Source organism: Bemisia tabaci, chromosome 2, assembly GCF_918797505.1.
Source record: "Bemisia tabaci chromosome 2, PGI_BMITA_v3".
Taxonomy (NCBI): domain Eukaryota; kingdom Metazoa; phylum Arthropoda; class Insecta; order Hemiptera; family Aleyrodidae; genus Bemisia; species Bemisia tabaci.
Window position 1 is genome coordinate 29,846,221 of NC_092794.1, and position 18,836 is coordinate 29,865,056.

Genomic DNA, 18,836 nt, shown 5'->3' on the forward strand with positions numbered 1-18,836 from the left:
CCTATATGACCAAGATGGAGTTCTTTTAGGAATTTTTCTCTTAAACTTGGGGGAACAACCACTCGATGTCCGAACATTAGGCAACCACAGGCTAAGGTGAAGTCTGCCTCATTCCCTTTGAAACCAAGAGCTGAAAGGTCTTCATTATTTTCAATTGCTTCTTTTATTCTAGAGAGATGAGGATCCTTCTGTGTTTCGACAGCGATTTCATTCGCCGTTGTGGGTAATTGGAGAATTTGGTCATGGACAAAGCGATCAAAATCATCTTGAACATTTTTAACAGAATCATTAGGGTGACTGATTCTAGATAAATAGTCAGCGTTTGCGTTAGCAGCAAAAGTTTTGAGCTTGAGGCCTTACGAGAAATTTGATAAGTATGAAGCGTAATTGTTAAGTCTTGAGAGTGAGAATTTTGGGAGAAGGGCATCAGGTGCAAATATGTGCGATACAGCTTTATTATCACAGTACAAGGTGAAGTGACGTCCGTAGACATACTGAAAAAATTTCTTCACGCCCCATACGATGGCTAATGCCTCTCTATCGTTCTGGGGATAAGCACTTTCTGTGGGGGAAAGCGCTCTGCTGGCGTAAGCGATTGGTTTTTCTACATTGCCTGGAAGTTGGTGCGATAGGACGGCTCCCAAACCTGTAGGACTTGCATCTACCGCCAAAATTAGGGGCATATTTGGATCATAGGGTACAAGTACTCGTTCAGAGACCAATTCGGTTTTAAGTTTTCGAAATGATTCAAGGCCTTCTTCGGTCCAAGTGAGTTCGCCGGAGCGAGCAATCTTGAGCATTTCACGGAGTGGGTGAGTCAGAGAAGATAGGTGTGGAATAAATGCATGATAATAAGTGACCTCACCAATGAAGGATTTTAATTCATCTGAACTGGTCGGCAGTTGTGCTTGGAGAACAGCTTCGATGTGCTTGTTTAGCTTGTGCAGGCCCTCGCCGTCAATTAAATGACCAAGAAACTCGATGCACTTCAAAAAAAATTTGCATTTGGAGAGATTAAGAACTAAGCCTGCTTCAGAAAGCTTGCGGAAGACTTCTTCCAAGATTCTGAACATTTCTTCAATTGTGTCTGCAAATAAAAGAATATCATCAAAAAATATAGCTGCACCCTTGGTGTTCAGGAGAATTTCTTCGAGACGTCTTTGCCAAACAGCAGGAACACTAGAGATGCCTGGTTGGGCTCGAAGAGGACGAATGAGACCATGTGTTGGGGTGTTAAGTGTCATTAGTTCGCATGATTTTTTTGTGCATGGAAGGTGCATGAATGCGTCAAGAATGTCCAAACGACAAAATACTTTAGCTTTGCCAATTTTGTTAAATAACTCGTCTACATGAGGAATAGGGTGCTCATCTACTATCAACTGTGGGTTGAGGGTAGTCTTGTAATCTCCGGTTGTCCGGATCTTATCACCTTTGACAACTACATGTGTCGGACTTGCCCATTCTGAGTGGGTGACTTTTTCATATAAACCAGATTCAATTTTCTTGTCGATAGTTTTCTTGTACCGTTCTTTAAGGCTATATGGAATGTGACGTGGATACGTAAACTTGGGTTTCACATTTTGTTTTAAATGCCATTCGACTTTGGGACCTGTCATTTCACCGATTTGATCCTTGAACAGTGACGGAAACTTATCGCAGAGTTTGTTTAAACGAGTCTGAAGATCTGGTGTGATATAAGAACTGGATTTAATTTGGTTTATTGAAGTAAAGTCTTGAAAAGAAATTAGATCGGAGAAATACTTGATCCATTCACGGCCGAAAAGACTATCAGCGCCAAAAGCGACTACATAAAGATCTAATGCTCTGGTTCTACCTTTAAAAGTAACATTAACAGGTACATACCCTAAAGTGTTAAATTTAGTTCTGGTAAAGCTCGAAAAGTTCTGGCTAGAAGGAAGTAGCTTAGCATGAGGAAGTAAACGGTCTTTGGTTTTAGCACTAATGACAGCTATAGAAGAGGCCGTATCTAGCTCCATGGACAATGGTTGTCCATTGATAAGAACATTAAGACGCATAGGGGGTGGAGGTGCGTTTGCATCACATTGGGTTCGATAAACGTTACCTGGTGCTGAATTTCTGGATTCGTGACACTGAATGCGATAAATATTATCATCCTGTAAGTACTCAGTTTCTTCGACAAAATGATTTTGTTCAGTGATTTCATGGACTGAATTTTTCCTGTTTGATTTCCTGCAATCAGCGGCAAGGTGACCTATTGTATTGCAAATACTGCGTTTATATTTACGATATTTGCATTCGCTTCGCCAATGCTGGCCACCGCAAGACTTACAAGGGTAACAAGGTTTACGACTCCTGTGAGTAGAGTTATGAGATCTGACTGGACTAGAGGGATTACTACGTCTAGGAGAATTTGAATAATCATACCTTGAATTTGGTGGACTGACAGAGTTGTAACGTCTCGGAGAATTTGAACTTGAATGACCATGTCTTGGGCTTGGGCTTCGATATCTGGAGTTAGCACCGTGTTTCAGTCTTGGACGCTTATCATGAAGAATGTTGACCGTGTGATCTGATGAATTTGAAGGTTTTAACATCTTTGTCGCAGCCTTTGATGCTTCCATGTTCATAGCCATAGTTACCGCTTCCTGAAAAGTCTTTGGTTCTGATAAGATGATTTCATCCCTGATATCATCCCTGCAGATCCCGTGTATTAATTGAACTGTAAGAGAGTAGTCGAGGAATTCTTCAAATTTACAGTACTTAGCACCAAATTTTAGCCTAGCGACAAATTCAACAATTTTCTCTCCAGGCTTCTGAAGAATTTTACGAAAATTTATTGCCTTGCTGAATTTATTGTGAGATTTATCATAATAACTGGTTAGCTTTTCAGTGATAGCTTTATGATCTAGGGTCTCTATTGCAGTAGGGTAAGTGAGATTACTTAGCACTGAATTTAGTTCAGGTCCCATGTGGACCCTGAGGTGGGACGACCAATCTGCTTCCGGAATATTGCGAAGTTTCAGCTGGAGTTTGAATCTGGAAAGATATTCCTCAACAGTTTCAGGGGAATCAGCAGAATAACTTTCAAAACGAAATATAGACGAATTATTAGTTGGATTTTGAACCTGTGACTGGAGTTGCATGTTAGTGAGTTGACTGACCAAATCCGTTAGTTGGGTAAGCTTCAGTTCCAGAGATTGGAGTCCAGGTGGATTCGCTTGTGAGGATGCCGCATTGGGTTGATCATTGACCATTGTGCCGAAATGAGATTGTAAAGATGTGATTGCAACAGGTGTGCTTCATGGGCCGTTTAAGAGAGCATTGACACCGGATTGCAGCACGCTACACCGCCATTCGAAAAGATCGCGGACGGACGGGTTTCGGGCACACGGAATTACGCGACTGAACGAAACGTGACAGAATGAAAAAAAAATGAGTAATATTATTAATATTATTAACTCGTCGCCATTATTATATTTGGGAAACTAGGAATGAAGAAAAGCGAGCGACACGATGAACAGGACGAACAGAATATATTGATAACAAGCACAATTGCCCCAAGCAGGGCTGTCACCCTAGCAGGGGCTAATCTCCCTGCTTACAGTACCAACCTAACGATACAACAAAGTTTGCACAAAATCTTGGTGCACGGACTCATTTGCTTGTTCGCTTAGGGAAAAAAAAAACTAAAACAAAAAAAAAACAAAAAACAAAAAAACCCTAGACCAGGCTCTGAGAGCTGTCATTGAATACAATAGCTCTCGCAAGTGAAGTTAAACTTTTGTGTGCAACATTTTTTTCTGTGTTATATTCTATCTTTGTTTTTTATACCGATGAGATCGTCCATTTTCCCCTTATCATTATTTTTGTTATTCGCATTTTTTCTTTTTTCTTTTTTACTAAAAACCCCTTGTTGCCATCCTTTTCCGGGCGTCCCCTCTGTCTTCTCCCAAGAGGAACCCAATCAAGCATCTTCTTTAGCAACCCTCCTTCCGCATTGACGTATAATACAATCTAGACCGCGCATTGGGCCCGACTTTAGGCGGGGAAGGTAAGACAGCTAGGGGGGTAAAGACGCGCCTTCAGCCTAGTTGATACCGCCGGATATACGAGCTAAGTGTACCCGTATCAGGCAACGGCATTGGCAAGACTGGCATTTCCACGAATTCCACCATTGTCTCGCCGGTACACTTGCTGTGTGTTGCTGGGTTGCCTATCGTCTCGCTTGAATTTCGTAATGCGCGGTCTAGATTGTATTATACGTCAATGTCCTTCCGTCATCCTTTTAAGGTAATCCTATGTGATCAACGGACAAGATTCGCCTTCTCCAAAAAACTCTCGGTGTGCGCAAAAACATAATAAGTTTGATATTAAAGCTACGAAAGCTAAATAAAGCTCAAAGTTCAAACGGAGGCCTCTCATTGGTGACATTGGTCGGCCTATGTCACAACTTGTATGATATTTCCCGCCGTTTCGATACACTTGTGTTTCCCCACAAGGAATATAAAGTCATTCTTCTAACACAATTTTGAGTTCATTTGTAACTCATTTTACAAAATTTTCTCGCAGTTTTCGGTTCCTCATATCCTCTAATTTACAACTGCATCATCTGATGATGTTGAATCGCATCAGATTATAACTTATTACGTCTTAGAAAGTCCCGAAAGTGAGGTTATGTTTTCCTTCATGGATTTTCGCTGATCAAGTCAATGCTATTCACCAATTTTTGTTCAAATAAATCAACGCATGTATTGAACATATTGTGTAGAACCAAGTTTTTATCCATCAATTGACTCTAAATAATGACTAATTGTTCCAGTATTCCTGATCCGTATCCAGTGTATTAAGACAGCTACCTTTCATGGGAAGCTTTAGAAATACGATGGGAACCGACCTAACTGTTTGCCATCACTATCAATACTATATTGGTAGTTTTTGTATACGCTTCCCAAGTAGCATTTTGCAACGAAAAAATTGCAATTTAAATGAAATAAAATTTCCAGATGATTTCAACTTTCTTGCAAGAAAATTGCAATTATTTTACAACATCTGACCCCCTCATTGTAAAAAAGTTGCAATTTTTTTTTTGCAAAGAAATTTCAATATTGACGACCTTTAAATTTCAACCCCTAAATTTTCCGGGGAAATTATAATAATTCGAACCCATGCTTACCTAATGTCCTACGACGTTTAGTAGCATAAAATACCGGACGCCCTTGAGTGGGCTTGATCCCGACCCGCGATTGTCATAGCGGAGCACTCTTCCACTGAGCTACAGGGAGCTGATGATGAGATTGGTTGAAATCACGCCTGTTAAGGCTGTTATCGCATGCATTGCGTCAGTGCGTGGCTCAACATTCATCATAGATTTGATTAACGCCATTTTTCTCAGGCTTCTTTCTTTTGCCTATTATTTATTTTTTTTCGTGTTATTCATTTTTTTCATATTTTTTTTGTCTGATTTTTTTTTTCGATATCACGTAATAGGTACTCACACTAAATTAACACCGGTGTAAATTATACCACATACTAACTTGAGAACTTAAAAATATTTTCAAAAAATATTTTTAAAATATTTTCAAAACTTTCTTAAGGAATATTTTTAACATGCATGTTTACAGGCAATATTTTTGAATTATTTTAAAAATATTTTTTGTAAACATTTTCAAAATATTCCTTTAAAATGTTTTAAAAATATTTTGAAAATATTTTACTTACAATATTGCCATGAAAATATTTTGATAAAGGTGACAATATTTTCAAAATATGTTGGGCTATATGGGTTAGGTAGGTGAGACATTTAAGTCGAAAAAACTTTAAAACAACTAGAGAATTGGATGCCAGGCACATGGCGTGAATTTGTTACAACATGATTGCACCGAAATTGCAGTCTTTATAGTGCCTTGAAAAACAAGCATAATCTACATTTCTTGCAAACTTATTGCAATAAAATTGCAACTTTTTAAGCGCCTTCAAATGAACGTATAGGCAACAAGCAAAAATTGCAATCAACTCACAATCCATTGCAATGAAATTGCAATCCATGCTACTTGGGTTTTTGCATAATTAACTGGAGAGTAGGTATACAGGGTTTCCCAAAAGTCCGTGCCCCTCCCCCCTCCCCCCGATAACTTTTGAACAATTAGAGATAGAAAAAAGAAACTTCAGGAATGTTTCTGTCTCGAAGGGGGCCATCTTCTAGAGGGGGGGGGGGGGAGCACAACTTTCTTTTCAAATTGCAACCCTTACCATGTGATACATCATTGGAAAGATCATTAAAAACAAAGACTTTCGGCGGAAACCGAAAATCAATATCTTAACTTTTGACCGAGTTATGATAGGTCAAAGGTCAAATTTGACCTATTTTCAAAAATCATAACTCCGGTTCAAATTATGGTAGGGAAAGAGAAAAAGGGAAAATTTAGCAAAGTGTAAGCACTTTTAAGTAAAAATTACAGAAATCACCTCCAACTATCTTCCTTGTCCTGAAAACAGTCCTTTTCCAAATGGCGGCGGTTTAAATGGCGGCTTCGAGCAGAAAGTGAATATTTAGGCTGCTTATAGTTAGATTTGTTTGAGATTTGGTATCCGGGGGTATTTCGGCACGAGAATAAGAACGAATCTTTCATTGGATTTTTGAAATTTTGAAAAACTTTGAAATGGCGGCAGAAATACATCATTCTGAACATTTTCTGATAGGTATGGGCCGCTGCAGCACATCAGGAAATGTTCAGAATGTTAATATGTTGTTAATTTTAACTATCAAACCGAACACATTCGTTGGTTGAATACATAGTTTTATTTACAAAACATGATGGCTTTAATGAGAGACGCGTTACACGCTGTACGCTGTATGCTGCTCGCTGCTAATTGGGGTGCGTTGCGAAATCGCTAGAAAGGAAACAGCAAAATAATATGCATAGTCCACATGGCTGCGCATCGTTGCTACGTCTTACATTCAAATGGGAAATTACTCATGTCTCTTAATTTAACTACCGAATGAAATAAATATTCCTCTTCCGAGGCCTACACCTTTCAACTTGCCCTGGTCTCTCTTACAATTAAAATTGACCTAAAACTATTTGCTAATTCTTAAAGAACATTTTGTTCGCACGATATCTATGTTTAGTCAAAGGAATCGGTTTTTTCAAAACGTCGGCTATCATTTTCTCAGTTGGCACATACGTCAAGGTTACGAGTTGTTTTTCAATCAGCTTTCTTAGAAAATGATGTCTTACCGCAATATGTTTGATTCGACTGTGAAACCGGGGATTTCTGTGTAATTTTATTTCTCCCCATGGTTGTCATTGACAAGTTTAAGATTGCAATTTTCGTCAAAGATATCAGAATATACGTTTTTTAAGAAAAGAAGCTCTTTTGCTCCAAGCATGAGAGGCTTGTTTGAGACCATGTCAGGCCTTTTTAAGTAAACATACTTTGTGTTTTTGATTTTTATCTGTGAAGTTTTCTGGTTGAGACATATGGACCTTCCCCTCAATTTCTCCATTAAGGAAAGCTGTATCAACATCGAAATGTTCCAATTTTAAATTTAATTCTGCTGCCAAAGCAAACAGCATTCTCAAAGTCGAATGTCTCACTCCTGAGGAAAAAGTTTCGTCATAATTCGCCCCTTCTATTTGTGAATACCCTTTAGCAACTAGTCAACATTTTTAGCGACTTATCTCACCATTCGGACCCCTTTTAATTTTAACTACCCATTTGTTTTCAACTATTGGTTTATTAGGTGGAGGATCAACTAGAACCTATGTCTTATTATTTATTAAAGATTTATACTCATCAGACATTGCTTCAGCCCACTCGGCCGCATTTTTCGAGTTCTTGCTTCCTGCACGGTCTCAGGTTCGATGTCAGCAAAACCCGAGGCATACTGCACGGACAACGCTCGATTCTCCGGGTCTGGGTATCTGCTCACCGGGGCTCTCTACCGGTCAGGGTATCGTCTTCCATCAACGTCAACTTCCAGCACAGTTCGGTTGATTTCTTCGTCGCTCGGCTCCCACAAACTGTCATTCGCCTCGTCAGCACTTGATTCTTCTGACTGTCACTGTTTCTTCACATTTTTTATCATGCGTCTTCTTTCTTCTTCCTTTTCTGCGCTGTCCTGTTCTCCTTCTAGCTGTAAGTTACGCGGGACAAATTCATCGACTTCGGTTTCTGTATCAAGATCCAAGATGTTCTCGTCTTCTCAAAACATGACGTCACATAAAATTGTCAAATCGCCTCTTTTCGGATTCCAAAGTCTCCAACCATGCTCAGCGCACCCGACTAGGATGTATTCCTCGCTTCGATTTTCTAACTTCTTCAAGTAGGACGTCGTTTTCACAAAGGCACGAGAACTAGATGGTCTCAGATATTTTAAGTTAGGTTTTCTGTCTTGCTGTACTTTGTATGGTGTTAGAACGGATCCACTTTTTGGCGATCGATTTATCAAATATGCTGCCGTTTAAACAGCTTCACCCCAAAAATTTTTATTCAGTTTTGAGTCGATTAGCATCACTCTCGCCTTTTCAAGTACCGTTCTGTTTAGGTGTTCACTTTCTCCATTTAAGCTCGGTGTATTTGCGGGCGTATATTGCAAAATTATACCCCTTTTTTACAGTATTATTTGAACTCGTTCGACGAGTATTCTCCACCATTATCTAGTCTCAATGTTATTAGGTACACGTAAACTTTGTTGTGTTTCTGCAAAGGCTATATATGTTTTAATTGCATCAAAAGCATTACATTTCTGCGTTAGCAGGTAAATACAGGTAAACCCACTGTAGTCATCACGAAATGTCATAAAATATTTCTGACCATTCATATTTATGGGATCAATAGGACCACATAAATCTGTGTTTACTGTCTCAAGGGCTTTAGTTGCTTGATGTCTGCTTTTGCCAAAAGAAGTTCTGGTTTGTTTTGCTTTTAAGCACACATCACATTTTAATTTTAGCCCTCTTAAAACATCAGTTAAGCCCTCTGAAGTGCTTTTCAATTTTTTAATGTTTTCAACGCCCAAATGACCTAGTCTCCTGTGCCATAATGCCAATCCAGTGCCCTTCTTTGCATACTTAGAAGGCTTTATCTTAAATTTTTACCTTCAAATTCACTGTAAATAGCCCGTGTTTATTGAGATCTCTTGTTATCACTTCTTTCCCTTTCTTAAGGACTTTTACTCCGGCTTCTGAAAAAATGACTGTTCCTCCATTCTTCACAATGCAGCTTACAGACAAGAGCTTAGCACAAATTCCGGGCGAATATAGCACTCCATGCAGTATACATTCATCTGAAATTATTTTTCTTTTCATATTAATTTTTATCCCTGTGTTTTCTTTCGCACTGGATACTGTTGAGTTTGTATCACTCAATTCATCGAACAAGTTCCTGTTTTTTGAGAGGTGACTCGTGCAGCCAGAATCAATCACCCTTTTTTCTTCAATTTTAGCTTCATTACTTAATGTTTTCAAGAGCCATAAATGCCAACTTCTTCTCGTCTTTGATTGATTTCCTATCTTTAGACACATTGGGTGAGCTGCTCGCTCCCTTATCTCTGAAAAAACATTGATTCTCTTGATGACTGATTTTCTTGCAAATCAAAAAGGGTCGATAGTTCTCATGTTTTCCAGCTTTCTCATTGTCCGCTGAACCATTATTTTTAATTTTTGTCTTGCCAAAACTCGCAATAAGACCAGCACGATTACACTTGAAGCAAGATCTTGTTTCTTTACCAAAGAATGCCACTGATTCTTCCTTTTTGAGAGTTTCCTTCTTATCTCCTCCAATAAGTCTATTTTTTAATGTACGTAATTTTTTATCATCATCAGGGAGAAAATCCCAGCCCGTTACAAAATATTTACAAGAATCTGGCAAGGTTTGTAAAATTTTGTTAATCAGCAGATCATCACTGAGGTTATTATCTAGTTCTTTTAGTTGTAAAAAGATGTTTTCCAGCTTACTCACGTAATCCATCACATCGCCTCCTTTTGGAAAATTTGCAGCGAACAATTCTTGATAAAGGCCACTTTTCTCCTGTTTTGTAGTTTTGCCATACAGATCCTTCAAGATGACCCATATTTCGGATGTGATATCACAGCTCAGCACATGCGTTATTAACGGTCTATCCAGAGTTGTTATAATAACTTTTCTCACGAGCGCGTCACTGTTTTTCCACGTTTTAATGCCTGCATTATCTATTGGTTATGTTTCGGTTCCATTTGCGATTTCAATTACTTTCACCGCTTCTAAGAAAATGTTCACTTCAAATTTCTAGATTGGATAATTTGAGGTGCCTTTTAATTTTGTTATGGATGAGAGTCCGGCTAGAGGATTTTCAGCCATTTTTTCAATTTTTTATTTTTTATTTTAAAACTTTTAATTTTTATTTTTAATTTTTTAATTTTAAGACTTTTAATTTTCATTTTTTAATTTTAACACTTTTAATTGTTTTTAATCACACTCGCGCACCACCGATTCTTAACTCTAGAGCCCGCTGCTGTGCTCTAAGTTTTTTGCATTTGTTCCTCAGATGATAGATTATCAAAAAAATCATATCTGCCAAGAGTAACATACCGGGTGTCCGTAAAGTAACTGAAAAGTGGGTATAATTTTTGAACAAAAAAAGATAGAAGGTCGCGGTTTGTGGCATTCTTCATCATCCAGAGGGGGAAATTTTTCGATGGGGGGTTTTTCTTGGTGGACCCCCCTGGGGGGCCCCAAGGGGGGGCAACTTTCAAAATTCAAATAGCAACCCCCATTTTTTTAGACATGGTTAAAAAGAACTTAAAAAGACAAGAAAAATGACGCAAATAAAATTAAAATCGGTTCACTCGTTCAAAAGTTACAGCCGGTCAAAATTTTAAATTGACCACTTTTCAAAAAATCACCGTTGAGCTCCCAATTACCGAAAAAACAAAAACAAACCTGGAATGAAAAGTTTGAAAAGTGCCCTTTAAGGCAAGGAAAAACAACTGACGTTGTCACAAGTTTGGATGGCATTGTTTCAAAATAAAATTTCGGAAAATTCAACATGGCGGCAAATTTGAGGAAACGCGAATAATAAAAATTCCAGAAACTGTTAGGTATCTTTCAAATACCCTCTAGTTTAAGGAAATCAATGGTATCAACTTTTTTTCCTTTATTTGGCCAAGTAAGAGCAATAATTTGCTGACTTTAAAGTTGTCAAGCGGGACGCCTTCAATCGTTGGAGTATGCGACATCACATGCACAGGATTAAGTGTGCTGTCAAAAAATGAAGGCGATGTGAAAAAGCGCTCCTCCTTTGGGATGCTTTAGAAATGTTCAAGGTCCTCATCCTCAAAAAAGAAGAAAAGAGAAATTAAGAAATTTTTATCCACAAAATTGGTGAGCCAAAAAAAACATGGTATATCCTGATGGGGTAGGGGCGGTTGACATTTTTGAAATTTCTCTATCTGAAAATTGAAAACGGAAGAATAATTGTGATTCTCTAATTCCTGGCACTCGAAGATGGCAAGAAGGATATCTGCTACGCTTTCAATTTCGAAAACGCCGTTCTACTCTTGATTATTATCTGAGTTTAGATTATCTTATTGACAGCCTCAACCTCACGATATGAAGTACCGATATTTTAGGTAATATCTGATTCAATATCTGATCGGTAACACTATTTACGAATCTGAAATCAGTATGCTAAGTTCTCTTGATCATACTGCGTTCTGATTTAGTTGGCAATTACTACTGTTAATTTACTATTGTTTGCAGCAAAATGAAGATCACTTTGAACATTTGACGGAATAACAGAGCATCAGGTATAAAAACTTCCACTTTAAAAAAAAATAATAATAAAAAAATTGCTCAATTTTTCTTTTCTTCTTTTTTGAGGATGAGGACCTTGAACATTTCTAAAGCATCCCAAAGGAGGAGCGCTTTTTCACATCGCCTTCATTTTTTGACAGCACACTTAATCCTGTGCATGTGATGTCGCATACTCCAACGATTGAAGGCGTCTCGCTTAACAACTTTAAAGTCAGCAAATTATTGCTCTTACTTGGCCAAATAAAGGAAAAAAAGTTGATACCATTGATTTCCTTAAACTAGAGGGTATTTGAAAGATAACAGTTTCTGGAATTTTTATTATTCGCGTTTCCTCAAATTTGCCGCCATGTTGAATTTTCCGAAATTTTATTTTGAAACAATGCCATCCAAACTTGTGACAACGTCAGTTGTTTTTCCTTGCCTTAAAGGGCACTTTTCAAACTTTTCATTCCAGGTTTGTTTTTGTTTTTTCGGTAATTGGGAGCTCAACGGTGATTTTTTGAAAAGTGGTCAATTTAAAATTTTGACCGGCTGTAACTTTTGAACGAGTGAACCGATTTTAATTTTATTTGCGTCATTTTTCTTGTCTTTTTAAGTTCTTTTTAACCATGTCTAAAAAAATGGGGGTTGCTATTTGAATTTTGAAAGTTGCCCCCCCTTGGGGCCCCCCAGGGGGGTCCACCAAGAAAAACCCCCCATCGAAAAATTTCCCCCTCTGGATGATGAAGAATGCCACAAACCGCGACCTTCTATCTTTTTTTGTTCAAAAATTATACCCACTTTTCAGTTACTTTATGGACACCCGGTATAATGTGTAATGTCATGCATAGCCAGATCATTTTTTATGTTGACCATATTTTTCTCGTCGGAGTCGAAGAAGCCCATGATTACCGCACTCGTTTTTCACACTGGTGTTGCAAGCACTGAACAACTGGTAATCTCGAAAAGAGTTTTCTTTTTAGCACATATAGGATTGTATAACGATATCTGGGCCGCATAACCTGTTGTTGTGTTGTTAATTTTAACTATCAAACAGAACACATTCGTCGGTTGAATACATACTTTTATTTAGAAAACATGATGGCTTTAATGAGAGACGCGTTACACGCTATACGCTGCTCGCTGCTAACTAGGATGCGTTGCAAAATCGCAAGAAAGGAACCAGCAAAATATGCATAGTCCGCATGTCTGCGCATCGCTGCTGCGTCTCACATTCAAATGGTTAATTACTCATTCAAACTTAGTCTATGGATTTTTCGTACTTGAACGCTTCCTTTCCCAAATTTTCAGACCCCCAAAAAGAATTTTCGGGGGGGGGGGGGCGTTAGGGGGGTTGGAAGTCGAAACCTATGAACCTCGATATCTCTCGAAAGAAAGAAAGATATCGAGTTCCGGTTGCTGAAGATTTCATTGAATTACAAAATCAATATTTTTTATAAACTACTAAAATTATGAAAATAGAAGAAATAGTTTCACCCATTTTATTAATAGTTTAATTAAATAATTAATTGCTTAAGTTCCGGTTAGGACGTAAAATCGTCTAAAATTGCATACTTTAAGATTTTAAATATCAAACTAAAAATCTTAAAATCGTTACTTATTCTTAGGATTTTAAGGTAAATCTTTTCTGAAGGATTTTAAAGGTCTAAGGTTTCTTCCCCTGAATCACATTTTCAAGTTAACATATGTGCTTTTTTCAGTTTTTGGGTCGAGTAAATTTCTTTTAAACAAAGAATTTAAAAAGTACTCAATTTTTTATTCGAACCAAAACCAGTTTTTTTAAAATTGTTCGTCTTTTTCCGCATCCAACGAGTGGTCCTTAGGGTGGCCCAAATTTGACAATGTCGGAATTTCTGTGGTCTTAACCCCTAGAACTGATCCATATGATCCCGGCCAATTTATGCGCGGCGCAAGCGCCGCGCCGCGGACCGGCGCTTCGTGCCGGCATGTAGGGGGGGCTTTGCCCGCCCATCATGATGCGAGGATCGCACAACACTTTCTCGCTTTTGCCGGCGCGGGCCGGCATAAACACTTTAACTGGAATATTTAAAAAAATACTGCCAATTTCACAAAATCATAAAGATTGACTGGAATTTTGATCGCAGGATAATAGTTATGAAATTATTCAAACCACTGAACTTCATTGTAATTGTCTTCGTGACATGTGATGAATTCATATATTCGGACTGCCAATTTCACAAAATCATAAAGATTGACTCGAATTTTGATCGCAGGATAATAGTTATGAAATTATTCAAACCACTGAACTTCATTGTAAATGTCTTCATGACATGTGATGAATTCATATATTCGGACTCGACTTGTCGATATTATGAGGCATCTTCAATTAAATATGTAATTGATTAATGATGCCTCCTATTAAAGACGGCGATCTGTAAAAATCTTAGCTTTTCTATGATTCATTAGGATCCATTAGATTCATTGACATCATACTTCAGATACGATTATACAGGGTGTCTCACGAAAAACGAGCCACCTTGAATAACTGCCGAACGCGTCGGAATTTCGAAAAACGATAAAAGACGTGTTTGTTTATATCGAGGGAGACACCTTTTGGCGTATTCGACATTTACCCAAACCGCGGGAGGGGTGCGGGGCGGGGGGTGCCCCATCGTAAGTCGAACTTTTCAAATGGCTCCCCTACTTTTTTATTTCATAAATCAATTCTACGCAAAAAAACAAACCACCCTGTCCAAACCGATTGGAAATCGGACAATTTTTCAGCGATTGACAGAGTTCGAAACATTTTTTTCATGCTCTTTTCAAAAATTTCCCATGCCCAATGGAATTGCTGTATCAAACCAAACTCTCCACCAAAAAAATTCTTAAACATTGCACTTTCGATAAAAAAATCAAAAAAATCTGCTGCACTCGAAATCTGGAGCACGCGGAGCCCTTCTTTGCGACATTAAAATTCGTTATACCGAACATTTCCGAGGGGCGCTCATCGGGAGGGAGTATTAAGTTTTAGACAAGAATTATTAATCTTTTTTCTGAAGCATAAGAAACCGTGTCCATGAAGAAGCAGTTAAGTAGAAAAACAAATAGATTAGCTTTTTTTTGGGGGGGGGGGGGGGTGTCAATGACTTGAGCCGGACCTTGATACTTCTGAGGACGCTATTTTTCCGCGGTGCGTTGTTTTTCTACTTAACTGCTTCTTCATGGACACGGTTTCTTATGCTTCAGAAAAAAGATTAATAATTCTTGTCTAAAACTTAATACTCCCTTCCGATGAGCGCCCCTCGGAAATGTTCGATATAACGAATTTTAATGTCGCAAAGAAGGGCTCCGCGTGCTCCAGATTTCGAGTGCAGCAGATTTTTTTTATTTTTTTATCGAAAGTGCAATGTTTAAGAATTTTTTTGGCGGAGAGTTTGGTTTGATACAGCAATTCCACTGGGCGTGGGAAATTTTTGAAAAGAGCATGAACAAAATGTTTCAAACTCTGTCAATCACTGAAAAATTGTCCGATTTACATTCGGTTTGGACAGGGTGGCTTGTTTTTTTGCGTAGAATTGATTTCTGAAATAAAAAAGTAGGGGAGCCATTTGAAAAGTTCGACTTACGGTGGGGCACCCCCCACCCCACACCCCTCCCGCGGTTTGGGAAAATGTCGAATACGCCAAAAGGTGTCCCCCTCGATATAAACGAGCACGTCTTTTATCGTTTTTTGAAATTCCGACGCGTTCGGCAGTTATTCAAGGTGGCTCGTTTTTCGTGAGACACCCTGTATATTATAATCTTTTTTTAAGCACGGTCAAAAGCCATCAAAAATCTACTCTAATGGGTAAAATGACTATTCGATATTTAAATAGTCTTAAAACTAAACTGTTTTCGCTTAGCATCGCCCAAATTTTCAAGTTGGCGGGCAAATCTCCGTGCTGGAAATGGTTCACCACCCGCCCGCTGAGAGAGCGCCACCTTCTTGCTGCTCGTCTCCCCGTATATTTAAACAACAACAATAACAAACGTGGACGGGTTATAACGCGTTTCATTATCAATATCAATCATTAAATCAATCATGATTGTGCAGTATTATTATGTTATATTTGTGTTCAGTACCTCTTAAAAAGGAACCGCGAAAGACGGAATCTGCCGGGATTCTAAATTCATTAACAACAAACATATTAGTTTCAAATAAAGATCTAAGTGTCAGTTCTTGCGTTAGCTTCGATGATTCATAGTATGTAGTGTAAGTACCTAATTAGTTGTCTAATTTTGCTTGGTGTATACCTACAGAGTAATTTTGGAGATAGTATATGATGCATTATATAATGCATCTGAATTCCTAGGTTTCACCTGACTCAAAGCGTTTGCTGCTAATATCTTTGAGCGTTCCGACTCATTTATCGGAGAATTGAGCGTTTCCTATCGGCCCCTCTGCAGTTATGAGATTAGTCCAAAAGTCCTTCAGGAACTTAAATTAATGAACCAGGTGGTGCTTTTGAGCCAACTTTCAAAGAATTAAAGGCATTTTTTCAAAATCTACAGTCCATGAGCTCTCCGTGTGACCGAAGTGCGATGTCGCGGAGCAGAGTGCCCTACTTTTGGGCCTGGTAATCCCTTAATTTTGAGTTTAGTCCTAAGATCTTTTAGGAACTTAAATTAATGACCCAGGTGAAGTGCTTGATGCCCATTGTTAAAGAATTAAAGGCATTTTTCAAAATTTACACTCCTTCAAAATGAGCTTTCCGTGTGATTTTGCTAAAAATGGACAATTTAGCCTAGCCCTCCCAAATTTTAGCGCACCCCAAAATCGTTTGACGTGCATTAGGAGACCATAGATATGGTGTTCTGTGCCAATTTTGAATCAAATCGAACCTATAGATTCTATCTCAGAACCGGGCAGCGCGCGGATCTGCCTCAGAACGGCCGGCTTCCCGTCCTTCGATGGTTTTCCCGTTTCACGCCTTAAATATCGATCCCACAGAAAAATTCATAAGAACCATTTTTGTTCCCAATAAAATTTTCCATCGTCCTGTTGTAGAAAAACTATGCTAACATTAGCCGGTCAGTAATTATTCAAAATTCAAAATTTGGGGGGCCCCCTGCCCTCCCCAGGGGGCTCAGATTTTTGGGGTCTATATTTAAATCGAATGTCTATAGGGTAGAGATGAATCCCTGGAATTTTTATGCTTTCTTCCAGAAGTGCACGATTGTTACACTAGAAAGCTTGATGCGAATGGTCCGAAAACCCCATTTGTAGTAATTTTTGTGCCTGAAATAGAATGAGCAAAAACTGTGCTCCTCTGTATATTCTAGAATGAGGGGTTTTAGAATGATTACAACGTTTTAATTTCTTCGGGAGATATTTACCATTATTTATTCTACAGATGAATTTTTCTTTTTCTTACATACTTATTCACATCTTTATTGTCTATTTAACCAAAAGTTTTGGAAATTTACTGACTGATATTTCTACATTTCGAACCACTCACGATACATGTACTTATTATGGTTTGCCGTTTGGGCAAAAAGATTAAACTATCTGAGGGAAAAAAATGAATGAGAAAAACTTTCAGGACTGAAAAAAAATAATTGCCGAGAAAACATATTCTGGGCTGACTATTTTATTTCGCTCGATTATTATTTTTTTTTTTTCATCAATTTTAGTTTCTCATAAACAAAATCATATATTCGACGCTCCGCCGTCACGTTGCCGCACTGTGTAATGAAGGGAAGAGGACTTTAGTGAGATGGCTAGTAGCAAAACTAGTTGCACCAACCGTCGTAATCTAGAGTGGCAACCAGGACTAAAAGCATAATATCCATACAGATGGTCCGTAGTTGTACTTAGCTTCTTTTTGGATTTCCCCGGCAAATATTTAAGATATGATTAATGTAAGAATTAATAAAACCGCAATTGTCCACCTCTGAAGAGGGCAAAGTGGAAATTATACAGGGTGAGCGAAAAGTCCCCGACCCCCCCCCCCCCCTCTAACTTTTGAACGAATTGAGCTAAGGAAATGAAACTTTGGGAATGTTCCTATCTCAAAGGGGACCATCTTTTGAGGGGGTCAAAAGTTTGGTCCCCCCTTCAGGGGAGGAAAGGGGCCCCCCAACTTTTTTTTTCCAAATAGCAACCCCTATCTTGTGATACCTCATTCGAAAGAGCATAAAAAACTAAGAATTTTGGCGCAAACCGCAGATCAATATCTCAATTTTTGACCGAGTTATGATAGGTCAAAGGTCAAATTTGACCTATTTTCAAAAAATCATAACTCCGGTTCAAATTATCGTAAAGAAAAAAATAATACGGGAAAATTCACCAAATTGTGTTCGCTTTTACGTAAAAATTTCAGAAATCACTTCGATTTAATTTTAAGGGGGGGCTCGGACCCCCAAATACGTCAATTCAAAGGTCATTCAATTTTCCTGCGAAATAAGCCAATTTCCTCTGGATTTGCCTCCACATTATCTCAGTAAGGTCATAATCAGTTCAACATTACGTTGGCAAGTCCTCAAATTTAAGGAAAAGTTAAAAAAACGAAATTTAAGGTGATTAAATTTGACCGTTTAAATTTCGTTTTTTTAACTTTTCCCGAAATTTGGGGACTTGCCAACGTAATGTTGAACTGATTTTGACCTTACTGAGATAATGTGGAGGCAAATTCAGAGAAAATTGGCTTATTTCGCAGGAAAATTGAATGACCTTTGAATTGACGTATTTGGGGGTCCGAGCCCCCCCTTAAAATTAAATCGAAGTGATTTCTGCAATTTATACTTAAAAGCGGACACAATTTGGTAAATTTTCCCGTTTTATTTTTTCCTTTACGATAATTTGAACCGGAGTTATGATTTTTTGAAAATAGGTTTGACCTATCATAACTCGGTCAAAAATTGAGATATTGATCTGCGGTTTGCGCCAAAATTCTTAGTTTTTTATGGTCTTTCGAATGAGGTATCACAAGATAGGGGTTGCCATTTGGAAAAAAAAAAGTTGGGGGGCCCCTGTCCCCCCCTGAGGGGGGGACCAAAATTTTTACCCCCTCAAAAGATGGTCCCCTTTGAGATGGGAACATTCCCAAGGTTTCATT

The 18,836-nt window shown here is 38.4% G+C and overlaps 1 protein-coding gene across 1 annotated transcript; it reads right to left on the reverse strand.

The window, feature by feature from the left end:
• Positions 1-356: 356 nt before the first annotated feature.
• Positions 357-3,236, reverse strand: LOC140223900 (uncharacterized). The gene has a single exon (XM_072296403.1). The coding sequence runs from the start codon at positions 3,234-3,236 to the stop codon at positions 357-359; it is 2,880 nt and encodes a 959-aa protein (XP_072152504.1).
• Positions 3,237-18,836: the final 15,600 nt, after the last annotated feature.